This window comes from Podarcis muralis, chromosome 16, assembly GCF_964188315.1.
Source record: "Podarcis muralis chromosome 16, rPodMur119.hap1.1, whole genome shotgun sequence".
NCBI lineage: Eukaryota > Metazoa > Chordata > Lepidosauria > Squamata > Lacertidae > Podarcis > Podarcis muralis.
In genome coordinates, this window is record NC_135670.1 from 19,154,187 (window position 1) to 19,170,381 (window position 16,195).

The 16,195-nt window shown below is 50.5% G+C and overlaps 1 protein-coding gene across 1 annotated transcript in view; it reads right to left on the minus strand.

Annotated features, from left to right (window-relative positions):
* Positions 1-1,825: 1,825 nt before the first annotated feature.
* ACTN3 (actinin alpha 3) overlaps positions 1,826-16,195 on the minus strand; it is a 41,756-nt gene continuing 27,386 nt past the window's right edge. The window contains exons 9-21 of the mRNA XM_028710022.2: positions 14,797-14,889; positions 14,147-14,377; positions 13,253-13,400; positions 12,239-12,389; positions 10,822-10,930; positions 10,578-10,718; positions 9,838-10,020; positions 8,406-8,540; positions 6,566-6,745; positions 5,696-5,842; positions 4,045-4,110; positions 3,565-3,723; positions 1,826-2,593 (exon numbers count right to left, since the gene is read on the minus strand). Of these exons, the coding sequence (XP_028565855.1) occupies positions 2,435-2,593; positions 3,565-3,723; positions 4,045-4,110; positions 5,696-5,842; positions 6,566-6,745; positions 8,406-8,540; positions 9,838-10,020; positions 10,578-10,718; positions 10,822-10,930; positions 12,239-12,389; positions 13,253-13,400; positions 14,147-14,377; positions 14,797-14,889 (1,902 nt within the window). The 3' untranslated portion in view covers positions 1,826-2,434. The remainder of the gene's footprint in view (positions 2,594-3,564; positions 3,724-4,044; positions 4,111-5,695; positions 5,843-6,565; positions 6,746-8,405; positions 8,541-9,837; positions 10,021-10,577; positions 10,719-10,821; positions 10,931-12,238; positions 12,390-13,252; positions 13,401-14,146; positions 14,378-14,796; positions 14,890-16,195) is intronic.

Sequence of the window (16,195 nt, forward strand, 5' to 3'; positions counted from 1 at the left end):
CCCTGTTGGTGTTTTAATTGTGGCTGGGGTTTGAAAGTGGTCTGTCCTTCCGCTGTGCCGCTTGGTTATAGACTTGGCGCTTGCGTTTTATTCAGGGCTGGGAGTGGTGGGTGCTTGGTGAAGGGGCAGAGCTTGCTGAGTCTCTGTTGGTTCCGGCAGAGGGTGGGCCACAAGTACTTGCGACCAGGCAACAACTTCATTGGCTGTCAAGGGGATGGGGAGGCCGACCTTCCAGGTGTTGGGAGATTCCATCTCCCGTCATCCCTAAGCCTTGGCCACATTGACTGGGACTAGGAGTTGACAACAGCTGTTCTCCCATCAAGCTCTATCCCAGATGCAGTTCTCTGCTGAAAACAAAGGGAGGAGTGTTTTGCTTCCAGAAAGTAGGGGCTTTTGCCCCAGTCTGCCCAGAAGGTAGCTGGAGCAGGTGAGACACAAGTTTTTAGCATCACAGTCTCTGCTGGACTGATGGAGCCCTGCTCCACCACACAACTCGGAAGGAGCACAGTACGAGAAAATGTTTCTTCCAGGAACCTTTGGACATGCAATATGATCATGGCAGTGACCTCACATGCCTCCACCAGTCGCCTTGCACGTGACAGTATCCTATTGTACGCTATTGCAGACTCATCTGGCCCAAGTTCAGAGCGAGGAAGCTTCACGTTGCTGCTAAGGCTGGTGGGGGGGGGGGAGCCTGTGGCCTCCAGGTGTTTGTGGGACTACAAGCCCAAAGCTGCCATTTGCACCTGAGGATGAAAAAAACATTCCAAAGGTGCTGAGCTCCCACCCACCCCTCCCCAAGCTCCTATAAGAACCAGGGTCGATTTTACAGAACTGTGTGCATAATTTTTCTGTCTCTGGATGTGGTTAAACATGATCCACGGTGTGTTGGGGGTGGGGGATAGCTAGAGAATGAACTGTATATAAAGCAGTAATGGGACACCTTGAACTTCACACTGTGGCTCCTAGAAGCTGTCAGCATGCAGTAGCCGCATCACCCTGGGAAGCTGCTTTGGCCGGCCGGCTATACCTGGTAAAGATAGCCAATGGGTCTCATACCCTCAATGAGTTAGGGACTTCCCCTGCATGCAAAGACAGGCTCTGGTGGATTGAGCAGACAAGACCAATGGTGGATCCAACAGTCAAGAAGGTGGTTTCTACATGTGCTGAGGAGGGAAGTGAGGGACAGATTGGGTTCGTCAACTTGGGAAGGTAGCCCATCTAGGAGAAGATAAACTCTGATCCTAAACCTCCACCGTCTTGTGAGATAGCTTGGGGAGAAGAAAAGGCTAAAGAGTAAACCCCATGCAAATCCAGAGTGGAGTCCCAAAGACAGTTGGATGGCACCTTGTATGCCTCCTTCCTGCAATTCCTGCAGCCAAGTTGGAGCCAAATGTATTGCTCTGCCTTCCTTTGGACCACATCAGCAAGGCCAAGAGGGGGGGGGTGGCTTGTATGGGCAGCCAGGACCTCCATATGCACTGTCCAGGCTTGCGCTCCAGGGAGGTCACTTTGGTGCTGCTAACGCAGCCATTTGACTTCATCCATGGAGGCCCACTCCGTTATCCCTTGAGACAATAGACCAATTGTCCTCCAGATGCTTATTTGAATTTGTTTTTACTTAACAGCTTCCATCACCGCTGGCTATGTGGCTGGGGCTGATGGAAGCTGCTGCCCAACAACATCTGCAGGGCTACAGATTCCCCATCCTTGGCTCCCCATCTATTCCTACACAAAGGTCTAGCCTTCCCCTCTCCTGTACATGCCATTTCATATACTTGTCCAAGTGCAACAGGGTGGGGGGAAAAAAGACTTCCATGCTGGGTGGGCCTCCAGTGGGCACAGTTTATTGGTACAGCATTCCTTCCAAGCCAGCCCTCCCCTGCCTCCTCTGGTACCCGCCTCCTTCCCAGTCCCAGCATAAATCCCAGGAGATGCACTTGGCGGTGGCCCGTCTGGTCAAACGGTGGCCCCTCCCTCTAGGTCAGCAACAACACCTGCCTCTCCTGTGGGGGTGGGCCAAGGGAAAGAGGGGGGGTTCTGGGGAAGAGGGAAGGGAATGTGTGGGACAGAGGGGGAATGTGTGCAACTAGCTCAGCAGCAAAGAACAGACACGACAGCTTCTACAAAGGGGGAGGGGGAACCTTGAGAGACTGTTTCCTCGCCAAAACCACCCTGGATCCACCAGCTGCAGCATGTGGGTGGAAGTGGGGGGAATCTCAGCCTCTTGCCCAGCAGTGGGGGAAGATATTTGGTGGTGGTGGTGGGGTTAGTAGCGGTAGTGCCCTCCCCTCTTCCATGGTGGGCACAAGGCTCTCGATGGCACCAGTTCCCCACAAGCGAGTGTGTGGGGAGTCGCTCTGCTCCCACGTGCTTTTTTTTGTTTCTGGTGAGATGGGGGTAGGTGGGCAGGGTGGGACGGGGAGCAGGGAGATCACAGGTCGCTCTCTCCGTACAGGGCGCTGGAGAAGGAGACATAGTCCAAAGCGCCGGACACAGCGTCAGCTCCTGTGTACTTCGTCATCCTGCTGATGCAGTATTCGGCCTGCTCTGGTGGCAGCTCCCGACGTAGCTCTTCTATCGTGATGTAGTTCTGCAGCAGGGAGGAGGATCAAACAAGGAGGAACAGCATGTTACTCAAAAGACCAAGGGTGAGGCATCTCAGGCTTGGGGGCCAGATGTGGCCCTCCGAGGTTCCCTATCTGTCCCCCCAGACTACACATCCTTAGCCATATTTTATTTCCCTTGACTGCACACTGTGGTGGCGTACTTTGCACCCTCCACCAGCATTTTTGCCTGCCAGGATCATGCCCTCAAACTCAGATAATGCCTCTTCTGAGGCTGGATGGAGGGTAGAGATGAGCTAATAGAAACTAGCCTTCTGTAGAATGGTAAAAAAAATTATTTACTTTGGTTGCTCTGTCCACTTTTGCCTCTGTTGCTACCCAACACAGAAGATGGCCCAGAATGGAATGTGGTTGACGCATTGCGCACTGTGCAGGCCTGTTCTAGGTTGCAAGATTCCACTAACAGAGTCCATGAACCTTTTTTCTGTTAGGGCAGCTGTGATGGAACCTTGAGTTCTCCAGCTGTTGTCAAACTACACCTCCCATCATTCCTGGCTGTTGGTGGCTTGTGGTTCCAGCAACACCTGGAGCACCAAAGGTTCCCCACACTTTCCTTAGGGGCAGTTTGTCAAGGGCTACATGCCAGGGGTAAACAAGGCCTGAGCCTAAAATGGGTAGGATAGCCTTTTCTCCTCTGGCACCTGAATGGAAAGAAGCCATCCCCCACTTCGCCCCACAAAAACACTTTCTAGGCCTGCCAGGAAAGGCTTGAAATGTGCCTGGCGGGAGGAGAGGAGACATAAAGAAGAGAAGAAACAGATTATTGGCAGGCTTTGAATTCTGCTTCAATGCCTAGATCTTAATTTTAACTGCAGAATATCACTCAACCTCAGCATAATGTTGCTGGGTCCTATGAATAAGCAAGAGACACTTATTTTGCTTCTGTGGACAAGAGATAGCTCCACCACTTCTCCTGTTCTTTTGGTGCAACGCTTACCTTGTCTGAAGCCAGGATCTTGAAGGAAGCCACGACTTGCTCGGCGGTGTCTGTCTCAGCCGTCTCACGAGTCATGAAGTCAATGAAGGCCTGGAAGGTCACCACGCCTGTGTTGTTTGGATCCACCAGGGTCATGATGCGTGCAAACTCCACCTCGCCCTGTCAGGAGGGAAGAGCAATAGGGATGTGGGTCAAACAGGGAGGGATGCTCCCCGCCAAGGGACATTCAGCATCCCTGACCAGTTCTCCCACCCAGAGCCACCCTTGGATCATGGAATGGGGCTGAAAACTGACTCAGGGCAGACCCTACCCATTTCCACTCAGGTTTTGCTATCTAGGGATGGCCAAGGATTTGGTTCAGTCACCATTTTCAAGCAAACCAGGAGATCCTTGTGATATTAAACTACACAGAATTTGCCCTCCAACGGATGTTGTAAGGAAAGCTATCCTTCTGGGCCCCCAAAAGCGGCAGCTTCCTACCAAGTCATATCCCATGGAGATCAAGCAGGCCCGGAAGTCGTCAGGATCCATCATTCCGTTTCTCTTCTGCAAAGAGGGGGAAAGAAGCTGTTGATTTGGAAGGAGCCCCAAATTCCGCACTCCTGAAGGGAAACTCTCCTTAAACTGGTGGCACTGGGCGCCCCTCATAGGAACACAGGAAGTGGCCTTACACCGAGACAGACTATCCGGTCCACCTCACCCGCTATTGTCTACACTGACTGGTAACAGTTTACCCAGGTTTTGGGCAGGAGACTCTCCCAGCACTAACTGGAGATTGAACCCGGGACCTTTTGCAAGCAAATCAGATGCTCTGCATGTGAGCTATAGCCCTTCTGCAGTCTGTGAACAAGCCCCACGCACAGCCAAGTCCTCCTTTCTTGTGGCTCGTTAGGAGCTGGCCTCCTCTCTGAACGGTTGCTGAGAGAGAAAGAGACCAAAGCCATGTGTAGCCATTGGGCGGCTCGGGAGTCCCAGCCGCCTCACAGATGGCCACCATGCCTCTCGCGACTCCTTCAAAGTTTTTCCGTTGGCCAGGTTGCGATTAGCTGGCCACACCCTCTTTGTTGCTGGCGTCAAGAGCAGACATGGGCTGGCGATGGTGGCAAGCGAGCCTTGAGCTAGGCCAAGGTGAGCAAAATATAGCTAGGCCAAGGCGAGGAACCTCCAGCTAGGCCAAGGTGAGGAAAATCTAGCTAGGCCAAGATGAGGAAAATATAACTAGGCCAAGGTGAGGAACCTCCAGCTAGGCCAAGATGAGGAAAATATAGCTAGGCCAAGGTGAGGAACCTCCAGTTTGGCTAAGGCGAGGAACCTCTGGCTTGGCCAAGGTGAGGAAAATATAGCTAGGCTAAGGTGAGGAAAATCTGGCTAGGCCAAGGTGAGGAACCTCTAGCTAGGCCAAGATGAGGAAAATATAGCTAGGCCAAGGTGAGGAACCTCCAGCTAGGCCAAGGTGAGGAAAATCTGGCTGCTAGGCCAAGGTGAGGAACCTCTAGCTAGGCCAAGGTGAGGAACCTCTAGCTAGGCCAAGGTGAGGAACCTCCAGTTTGGCTAAGGCGAGGAACCTCTAGCTTGGCCAAGGTGAGGAAAATCTAGCTAGGCTAAGGCAAGGAACCTCAAGGCCTCTCTACCTGGCCCTTGGGACTCTCCCTGAGGCATGGCCCTTCCCTTTCTTCGCTGGCCCTGCTGCATGCCTCCCTCAAGTGCCCTGACCTTTGATCATGCTTCTTGCTTGCCTGTGTGGGCTTTTGCTCATCTGGAGTGTGACCTCTTGTGCAAAGGCTGCACCCATTGCCTCTCCCACTTTTTTGCCTCTCATCCTACCTGCCACTGGGTTGCCCATGAGGGAATGTGGCCCTTGGGCTGAAAAAGAGTCCCTCACCCTTGGTCTAGGACAAGAGACCAGACTCCTGACTCCATCCTTTGATCGGCTCTAGATTGGCCTCCATGGCTGGAACAACAGCAGGGATCAGGTGTGAGGGCTGCGTGAGCAGGAGGTGCAGGCAAGAATTGGGCAGGAGGCTGCCTGTTGCAGGCTTGCAGTTGGATTAAGCTTGGGAGAAGTGTGCAAGCGAGAAGCGGCGGTGAGTCTGTGAGTGGTCAGGGTTGGGTTTGCAAGAGGCCACCTTACCCGGTCGAAATGGTTGAAGGAGGCCCGGAACTCGTTCATCTGTTCCTGGCTGATTCCCTTGGCATCGCGGGTCAGAATCTGGTTCTCAACTTCGTTGATAGTGCGGGCAATGGTGGTCAGCAGCTGTTCCCAGCCCACCCGGATGTGCTGCATACAGTCAAAGACAGTGGGGTTTGCAGAATGAGATCCAGAAGCACTGGGGAAGGAGATGGGGGGCGATCACACCCACCCAATCCTTCACCTACTTGCTGGAGATCCATTCTAGGGGGGGGGGGTTCAGCCAGGAATTATCCCCCCTTTTAATATTCACTTATTGAAAATCAAAATAGTATGAACAAATCAGCAAAAATGCTGTGAATAAATTCAGCCTGGTACAATATCACACTTTGTACAGTTTTGCCTTTTAAGAGCTAAAAGAAAGATAAAATACCGTAATTAAAGGAAAGGAAACAACCCCAACAAATAAGACTACCAACACACTAAATAGGTTCTAGTTCGAATTTCAAATTGTCATGGAATAAATATCAATTTCCCATTTTCCTCATGGTATTCCTTGTAGATTACTACTACTACTATACGTATTATTTATCTGCTGCCCATTTAACTGGGTTGCCCCAGTAAATAATAATAATACTCATATAGTTCTGTAATCTTGCATGCCTCAAAATGCTTATATTTATGTGCACGAAGGCGAGCTGCTACTTGGAAGACTAAGCAACTAGTCTTAAGTTGGCTGGTTTTCACAAACATGAAATTTATAATTTTTACACCCATGCATCATGGAGTTTGACTTTTATGTATCTTAACAGCCCACCCGGGAATTATTTCTGAAAATGCCCCCACCCCTGCAACACACACGCAGACCCCCACCTCCATAGTGTAGCTGGTGTGCTTGTTGTCAAAGATGAGGGCCTCTTGGATGAGTTGGTGGTCTCCCTCCAGCTTGTCGATGTTGGCCTTGTAGTTGATGATGTTCTGCTCATGCTGCTTCAGGTGGTTCATCTGGTCCTCAAGAGACCCGCTGATGTCCACTGAGATGTGACCAATCTCCTGCCAGGGGAGGGCAGAAGGGAAGCCTCCTGTTAGCTTAAGACCCTACAGCCTAGCTCTGATCTCATTTGGCACCCTTCCTCTACAGCAGCACTGGGAGAACCTGTAGCCCCCCAGGTGTGGCTGGGTACCAATTCTTAGTGGCCTCAGAGAACACGGCCAGTAGCCAGGCTGGTGGAAGTTGCTGTACAAAAGCACCTGGGGGGAGCACAGGTTCTCTATCTCAGTGTTTCCCAACCTTTTTTGGGCAAAGGCACACTTGTTTCATGAAAAAAATCTCGAGGCACACCACCATGCCAGATGGGGAAAGGTCACTTTTTACTTATGTAAAAAAAAATAAAAAAATAGTAACAGCATAGAAGGTAATGGTTAGGCTAGCATCCCTCTTCCAAATATGCTAGGTTTTTATTTGCAGGGACTGTTCTACATGGGAAAGCATTCAGCACTGTCATTCTCCCATCTGCCATCTGAATTGGTACTATTCTGGGTCAACTTACTCTGCTGCATGTGTAGATGAAAATGGCACCAAGTGTGGGGGAGGGAGCAGAACAGGTTTCAGATACAGGATATTAAGCATACACGTACTTCAGATTGAACTGGTTGCTTGCTTTGCAAGTTTTCATTTCCCAAATGACTGCCTTGGCAAGCGCAATACCTACCAGGCTCAACGCCGGTCTCGCGCTGCCGCTTCCCGCGCTCTCAAGGACCCGGGAGGAGGAAGGCGTGAAGGGAATCCCGAAGGCGTGAAAACCTCGCGCATGCGCAGGCCTTCCGCCTGCGACAGCCCAGTAGGCCGGCCGAAGCGAGCGGCGATGGGATGTGGGAGGGAGCTCGCTCGCCGCCCCGCGTGTGCCTATGTGGGGCACGTTACAGCCCCGTGACGTCAGCGCCACGCAGGCAGCCAGGCAGGCAGACGGCGAGAGCCCCGCGCTGGGCGGCCTCTCCTCGCCGCCGCCGCCCCGCCTCTCGCCGCCCGACTCGCCCGCCTCCCTCCAGGCAACATCTCGCGGCACACCAGGCAACGTCTCGCGGCACACTAGTGTGCCGCGGAACACCGGTTGGGAAACACTGCTCTATCTCTGCCCTACAAGTGATGGTTTGTCACTGGCAAAGACAGATTCACTATACATTAGCTTTACAGAGCTGCTGCATTTGGTCAGCACTTCTTGGCTAACAAGAGGAGCCATAACCTGTTGAGGGCCATTTCACCCTTTCCAAAGCCATTTGTTGGATCCCTCCTATGGGTGGCGTCCAGAGGGTTGTAAGGTGGAAGGGTCAAGAAATAGCAGTAAGATTCTGACTTAGGGAAGCAGTCCAAGCATCCTGGAGTCTCAAGCCTGCTCTGATGCTCCAATGCCCATCCTGCTTCTAACCCACTAGACAGCCCCCTCACCAGACAGAGCTAGTAATCTCTCCCAGGGGATGTAGGTAGATAGGGGCGTAGGTAAGGAGTTGCCATATATGGAGTCAAATATTTGGTGCACTGTATGCTGATCAGCAGCAGTTTTCAAGCATTTGGGGCCAGAGTGTTACCCAGGCCTATCAGTAAATACCATTGGGGACTGAACTTAGAACCTTCTTCTTCATGCAAAGCTCTACCACTCAGCTGAGGTCCTTGAGGGCATTTTGCCCTGGCGGATGGGGCAGGAGAGGACCTTACCTCCATCTTTGTCTGGATCCAGGGACCAATGATGTTAGCCTGGGCGGCAAACTGGCGTCGGAGGCGTTCATTGGCTTGCTGTCTTGCCAGCTCTTCTTGCAGGGTTTGATCACGGTGTGGGACCAGCTGCTTCACCTGGAGAAGCAAGATAAAAGAGACTCTGCACATAAGTATTGGGGTTTAGAGACCCTACTGGAGGTAGATGTGGGTTGGTGTTTTGTTGGGTGTAGTCCTGGGAGGACAGGAGGTACTCTGCCCCCTCACTTAGAGCCTTTCCTGCCTAGGATGAAAGCAGGACTTCCAAAGCACATGCATCAAGGCAGCTGGAGAACCCAAAGGTCTTTTACACCTCCAGATGTTCCTCTTGGCATTTGTTTAGGGTAGGGGAACTGAAAGCCCACCAGAGGTGTTTCACTACAGTTCCCATTATCACTGGCCATGCTGACTATGACTGATAGGAGTTGGAATCCAATGACAGCTGGAGGGCCTGACAGGTTCCCCACATCTGGTTTAGAGGCTCAATGAATTAATCAGCTACTCCTGGAAAGAGGAGCTCTTGACTTATTGTCACTTATTGAATCAGGGATGAAGGACCACAGCATTGTTTAGCTTCTGCATCAGCCAAGGCCCCAGAGATTTGGAAAACGCCCTCCTGTAACTGGACAGGCAGCTAAAATTCTGATATTTCATCCCTTGCTGAAAACATGGATTGCTTGCTAAGCTTTGTTGGAGAATTAATTTTCTGCACTGTTGGGCACTTGTTCTTCATTTTATTATTCTTTAATGATTTTAACATATCATTTTAATGAGTTGGCATTTTGTAAATCATTTTATAAACAAACGGGGGATGGATCTGTGCCTTGGCAGTGGACTTTCCATTCCTCTCTAGAAAACAATCTGGAGCTGGCAGAGGGGAGGGTGTCTGCTCAGGTCCCCCATAAGAACACCAGGTAAGACCTGCAAACTAAAAAGGCCCCATCTAGTCCAGCCTCCTAGATGCCCCCATGGGAAGCAGGCAAGCAGGAAATTTTTAGTGTTTGATGTTGTATTGTGTTTTTACTATTTTTTGTTGGGAGCCGCCCAGAGTGGCTGGGGCAACCCAGTCAGATGGATGGATGGATGGATGGATGGATAGATGAATAGCCCTCTCCTGCCACCATTCCCCAACAACTAGTATTCAGAGTTGCATTACTTTTGATCCTGGAGGAGGTATATAGTTTTCGTGCCCCGTAGCCACACACCCCATCTGGATGTCTCCTGTGTCTTTTGAGAGGGGGAGCACAAGCAAGGGAGCAAAGACAGTATCCCCAGGAGTCTGGGAGGAGCACAGCACCTTGGGGGTGACCCGAACCAGCAAAAGCCTTTGCCCAAGACCCTCACACAGCTCCCGCAGACACACCATGGGGCTGGTTTCTTAAAAGGATGCTCTCACCCTGTCCCACTTGTTGGCGATGTCGAGATGCGAGAGGTTGGTGTAAGGGTTCAAGCCCGACAGCTTGATGCCGTAGGTCTGCGCAATCTTCTGGATCTCGTTCTGGATGCCCAGGATGGCCATGCGCTCCTTGTCAGCCTCAGGCAGGGTGGCTTTGAACTGCTCGTGGGCTGTAATCAGGCTCTGCTCCAGGAGGAAGGGGTGAAAGTTAGTTGCTGTCCAGGTGAGTACAGCAGGCAGAAGGAAATGAGCTCTCTACTTCCTTTTGCTTTGCCGAAATCTATTGCTCTTCGTAAGAACATGAGGCGAGCTTCCTGGATCCGGCTCACAGCCCACCTGGTCCAGCATCCTGTTGCCCCAGTGGCCAACCAGGTGCCTCCAGAAAACTTGTGATCTGGACACACGTGCATTGGCACCCTGCTCAACTGTGATTCCCAACAACAAGTATTCAGTGGCGGTAGAACACAGCCATCCATCAATAACTTTCTCCTCCATTAATTTGTCTATTCCTCTTTTAAAGTCATCCATGTTGGATAGCTCTCACTCTCTGCATGATACTGTTATAAAACTGTATCATGTTCCTCCTCTATCATAGCTAAGAAGCCTTTTTTTTTACCAACATGAAGTTGCTTCCATCACCCCTTGTTGACCTGTACTGTACCTTCTCCAGCTCTAATTTCAGGCCCAATGTAATTGCTTGGAGTTCTCAAGAAGCATTTGGCCCTGCTGATGCGCCTCACCTGGATCTCTTCAATGCTGTGCACAATGAACATGTCCTGAAGGTCCTCGATGGCCCCATCCATCCAGTTGTTGAAGGGGGCAGCTCTCTTGGCGAACTCCAGGTACAGCTGGTCAATGGTCTCCAGCAGCTTCTCCACACGCTGGGTGGCAAGGAGAGGAAAGAAGGTGAGGATCAGAGAATAAAGTCACCTCCCTCATACCGAAGAAGAAGGGACCAAATCCTACCAGCGCCCCTTTCCTCACCTCCAGGGCATCTCTCCTCTTCTGAGTGAGTGTCCCCAGGGTGTCCCACTGGTCACAGATGGCCTGGCAGCGGGAGTTCACAGAGGCTGCGTCGTGGTAGTCCAGCTCACTGTAGTGATGGGCCACAAGGATTAGGGGTGCATAGCTGAGGCTATGGGCTTCCCCACCCGCAGGAGAGCATCAGAATGGACACCTTTCCTTTCCCAATCACCCACCCACAAGAGGAGGCTGACTTCACCCCAGCCAAGGGACCGCGACAAATGGGAAATCAGCCACCCAAAGGCCATGCAACAGGAAAACTATGTGACCACTTTAAGCGTAGAACCCGTTATTGCTCACACCAAGGTTGTCTTTCAATGGAGCACAATAGTGAAATTAAAAAAGGCCAAGAAGGCATGAACATTTGTGGGGTTGGCAAGACAAGCATTCTGCAACCTGAGAATCTCGGCAGTCCTTTAAGAGAAGGATGAGGGACCTCTGGAGGCCCTCCAAAGACTCTCTTTTTAAATTCTTGCAGCTCTTCCCAAAATTCACCAAAAAAGGATTGGTATGAGAAGTTGAAAAGAGGAGACACTTGTTGAAGTTAAAACTCCACAAAGAGTCAACCTTTCTTAACAGATCCTCACAATCACAGGAGTTTTTGTTGATGGCCTTTCAAATACTAGTTGCTGGCAGGGGTGTCATCTGGGTCAGGGGGCTGAGCCCCCTCGCATTTTCAAGGAGGGGGCTGGACTCCCACAATATTCTGTGATTTGCAGTGGGCTCCGCCGGGCCTTCCCACAGCTACGACAGGCCCTGCCAGGTCTACCTGCGGCTGCAACTGGTCTCCTCCCACTGTATGATGTCACATATGCTTGCCAGGGTCCCCCAAAGTTGGGTGGAACCCAGCGCATTTGGTTGCTGGGTATAACCAGGACTTTTTTCAGCTGCAATTCTCCAGAACTCAGTTCTGGTACCTCTAAGATGGACACCATTGCCATTATAAGAGAACAAGGAAGGTGTTCATGTTGAGTTCCAGCACCTCTTTTTGTAGAAAAATAGTCCTGGGTACAACAAGTGGAGAGAGTTTCTGCTGTGCTCATGCAGGCTTCCTCAAAGAGACATCTGATTGGCCACTGTGAGAACCGGATGCTGGGACAGATGGGCTTTTCTTAGGTGAGTCAAGATTTGGAGTTTTCCTCTCCTTTCCTTTCCACCCCAGTGAAATCAGACATCCCTGGGATTCTGACAGACATGCAATAGAGCTATTGCTGCCCCAGTCCTACACGAGAACTAAGCCATCAACCTCCAGCCTTCAGGAAGTGAGAGGTTGGGGGTGGTGGCCAAGGGTTGAAGTGGGAGCAGCCAGGACCCCTCGACTAGACCCAACCTTCATCTCAAGGGGGAAAGGGCAATGTTCTCTCTCCTCGGCACCCACTTGAGTTCCTGCGCGATGGCTGCGATCTGCTCCACACGGTCCTGGTGGGCGGCCAAGTCGCTTTCAAAGGCCTCGTGCTTGCGCATCAGGGCTCTGATCTCATACAGAGATGCCGATTCGTAGTCCTTCTGTGAGAGCATCTCCTCCTTCCCTGCGGTGGGAGGAAGCAGAGCTGGGGTGAGAGGCTGGGCCGGGAGCAGAGCAACGAAGAGTGGAATATGAAGAGTGGGATGGACACAGGAGGAGAGGGGATCTCCGTCTTTGGATCTGTCCTATGACCTCTCCTCTTAGGCCCCAACCCTCCCCCACAGACCCCCTGCTCCCCCAAAAGGAGTGAAAGAGAACCTTTCACTAACTTTTGGGAAGAGGTAGGTGAATCCTGCCACTACTTATTAAGTACCGTAATTTAATTCAATGGAATTGTAAATACTTTTATGCATTACCATGTGTTTAAATTTGATTGGTTGGTAACTGGATTCTAGAGCGCTCTAGTATTTCTCATGTGATTGGCTAACACTGATCACATGGGAGGTATCTAGTGAAGGAGATGCTCTGTTTTACGTGAAGCGAGATGACTGTGTTTTAGAATCCACTGTGAACACTGCTAAGTTGAATAGAGGGTTGGAGCGCTTCTTCTCTGCTTGAAAGAAAAGGGAGCAAAGCTGCAGGAGAAGGCAAAAAGTTGGAATCTCTCATAGGAGCTGCAAGGCGTGGCCTAACTGAAAACATTATGTTTTAATTTATCTGTATAATTATCTGCAGGGGAAGCTTTTGAATGTTCAAGTCTGGGCATTGGTTTAATTTCCAAAGAAGGGAGTCAGTCATATATACGATTCGAGCTTCTTAGCTATGTTTTCGCTACCCTTACTTCAACACTACTGTCCTGAAAATCTAACCATAATTAGGCTTAAAAAACACGTGAAAGAGAATGTAAGGGGTGGGGGGGGGGAAGGATAGTGGGTTGGGAGGCAGAAAGAAAATGGGTGGCCCACTGCTCAATTGCGGGCAGGTTACCTCTGGTCCAGGTCTCGTGCAGGGTGGCTTTCTGCTTAAATTTCTCAGCCAGGTGGTCCAGGCGCTCCAGGCGCCTGATCTCGGTCAGCAGCCATTCCTCATAGCCTTTCTCAACCTGCTCCAGCCCCTTCCAGGCATTTGCAATATCCTGCAGGCAAACACAGGACAGCTTCAGCCTAGCTCAGTTGGTAGAGCATGAGGCTCCTTAATCTCAGGGTTGTCGGTTCGAGCACCGCATTGCAGGAGGTTGGACTGGATGAACCCTTACGGTCTCTTCCAACTCTACAGTTATTTGAATCTCCCCTCAAAGTGGCAGGACCTGCAGCTGTGCCCACCAGGAGCTGGTGTCCAGGCAGAAACCTGGGAAAGAGATCCTTCCTGGCACTTGGGCTCATAGCCTACAGACACATCTGTGCCCACTCTTGACACCCCCTGGCTCAATGGACACCTGGTTGGGGACCAGGAGTGTGTGCACTCACCCCAATTTTTAGCCTCTGTTAAACAGAAACGTCTCAAAACCTTATAATACCTGCTTGTGCAGAGCAGGGTAGGGAACTGGATCTGGCCCCTGGGCCTGATTCTTAACTTTCCCTTCCCTTGTGAGCCAAGTTTTTGCCTGCTTTGTTGGGAATCAATGGAATGACCCCCCCACCTCAAACCACTTTCCACTCCCTTGGACACAGTTTACTGTCTCCATTGGGACCCCCAAGCTTAATTAAGACCCAACTGACTAGCTTTCACTTGGAACAGCCTCCCAAGGGAAGACTGGCCCCGTCACCGCTTTTGCTTTTTCAGACTGGCAAGCAAGGATGGTTTTATTTCAGCCATCTTCTGGGGCGCTTTGTTTCTCATTCCCCCACCTGCCCTATGCCCACCTGCCACCCTGTGACTTACAGAGACCATCTTCCCCTCAGAGGGCATGAAGGCCGGGCGGTTGCTGAGGCGCAGTTTTGTCTGCAAAGTGTTGAAGTTGATCTCCAGCTGGCATTTCTCCTGCACGCGGGGGGGCTTGTGCACGCGCCGGTAGTCCCGGAAGTCCTCCAGCTTGCGCTGCATGGCGCTCATGCTCTTCTCTGGCACGCGGTTCTCCAGCCATGGGATGGTGCGCCGGATCCATTCCAGGAGCTGACCGGGAAGAAACAGAAGGTGGCCTTAGTTGGCTGTTTGGGGCTGCGGAATCGAGACATGCTGTCCTGTATGCTGCCAACCTCTTGAGACCTAGAAGCCCGCCTTAAGCCCAAACAACCATTTTGGGGGCCCACATCTTAATCTTTTACCATATTTTTGGGCTGCTGCCATGACCCAACTTGGACGCAACAGCAGTGCAAATGTGAATCTGTGATTCCCCTCCCACCGACCCACGAAAGCGTCAAGGGAAGTAAGCAAACAAGCATTAAATGCTGGGACAGATTGGGCCCTGTGAACTGAACCCAGGAATTCTGCTTCTGAGTTCAGTGCTCTGTTTCCTGGTAGGAAGGAATTGGCCTGGAGGTATGAAAGGGGCATTGCTTTTGGGGACTTCCGCGTGGGTAGTTTCAATATACCTCGCTGGCCAGCTTCTCGTACTCCTGCATCAGCTTTTCATTCTCTTGATTGACAGCAAGCACCTTGCAGATCCTGTTGGCTGCCGTCTCAGCCTGGAAGAGAAGTGCACTTGCTGGTTAGAAATGGGAATAGTAAATAACAACACCAAAGAGCTGTGGGCAGGGAGGAAGCATAAAGAGATCATTTAGATTAGACCGGGAGTTGGCGGACATCAGGTGAAAGACATGCCAGGGCATTCAGAGCTTATAAAACTTCCCATGGTTCGAAAATTTGCCTCCTATGTGATTATAGAAATATAGAATCGTTAAACAAAACAAGATAGAGAGTTATACCAGCGACTGACTGACTGAGAGTAGAGGATAGTCAATATCAGGATTGGAAAACTTGGAAGTAATAAAGAAGAAAGCAGAAAATAAATGATGGACATTAGCTCTTGAAATCCAGACCATGGGACGTCCCATTGGAATTATTTAATTCGGACTCTATTGTTTTTTTGTTTTTGAATGTGGTAAGATTTGGCTTGATTTGTTATTAATATGAATGTTTTTTTAAATTGGAAAATGAATAAAGATTATTTACAGAAGCAAAAAATAAAATAAAAAAACAACTTCCCATGATGCAACCTCAAATTCCAGAACAAACTATTTACATTTATCAAATCTACTTGCCTAGGGCTCAGCATTCGTGCCTCATTCTGGCTGCACAATGGGATTAGTGGGGAAGTAGCTTTAATGCAGAGCTTTCTGTGTGTCGCTACATATTAGTGTGTCGGCTGCAGTGTGTAGGTGTGTTGCGTGAACACTCCCCATACCCCTCCTGGGGCTGGAAAGGGGTTAGTTTAACCTCCAGTTTGCTAGTAAAACTGAATTACTATGTCACAAAATGATGCATGTCTAAAAAGTGTATCACCAACTTGAAAAGTTTGGAAAGCTCTGCTTTAAAGGTTTTTTTTGTGGGGGGGGGGGTTTCAGAAAGTTGCAACCCCCCCCCCAAAAAAAAACCCAGACAGAAATTGAGGGACATTTATGTAGAATAAACTAAGTTTTACTTAGAATAGACCCACTGAAATTAATAACCATGACCATGTCAGGTCCATTGTTTTCCATGTGTCTACTCTTAATAAAACATAGTTGAATACCACCCATGTATTTGGATGTATCAAGTTTGTATAGGGCCCTGTGTCCTACAACGCAGCCAAACACTTGCAAGTGAAATAGCTTCATGCTTCCTCAACCAGCCACCACCCATTTCCTCCTGCTTCCCCTTCCTCCACAGCTAATTCCCCCTACAGCAAATTTCAGAGTGAAACCCCTCGAAGCACAAACCTCTCCTCTTGTACTCTGTAAAGTGCTGTACACCTTGACGGCACTACAGTCATCGCTGGTGTAGCCACCAACA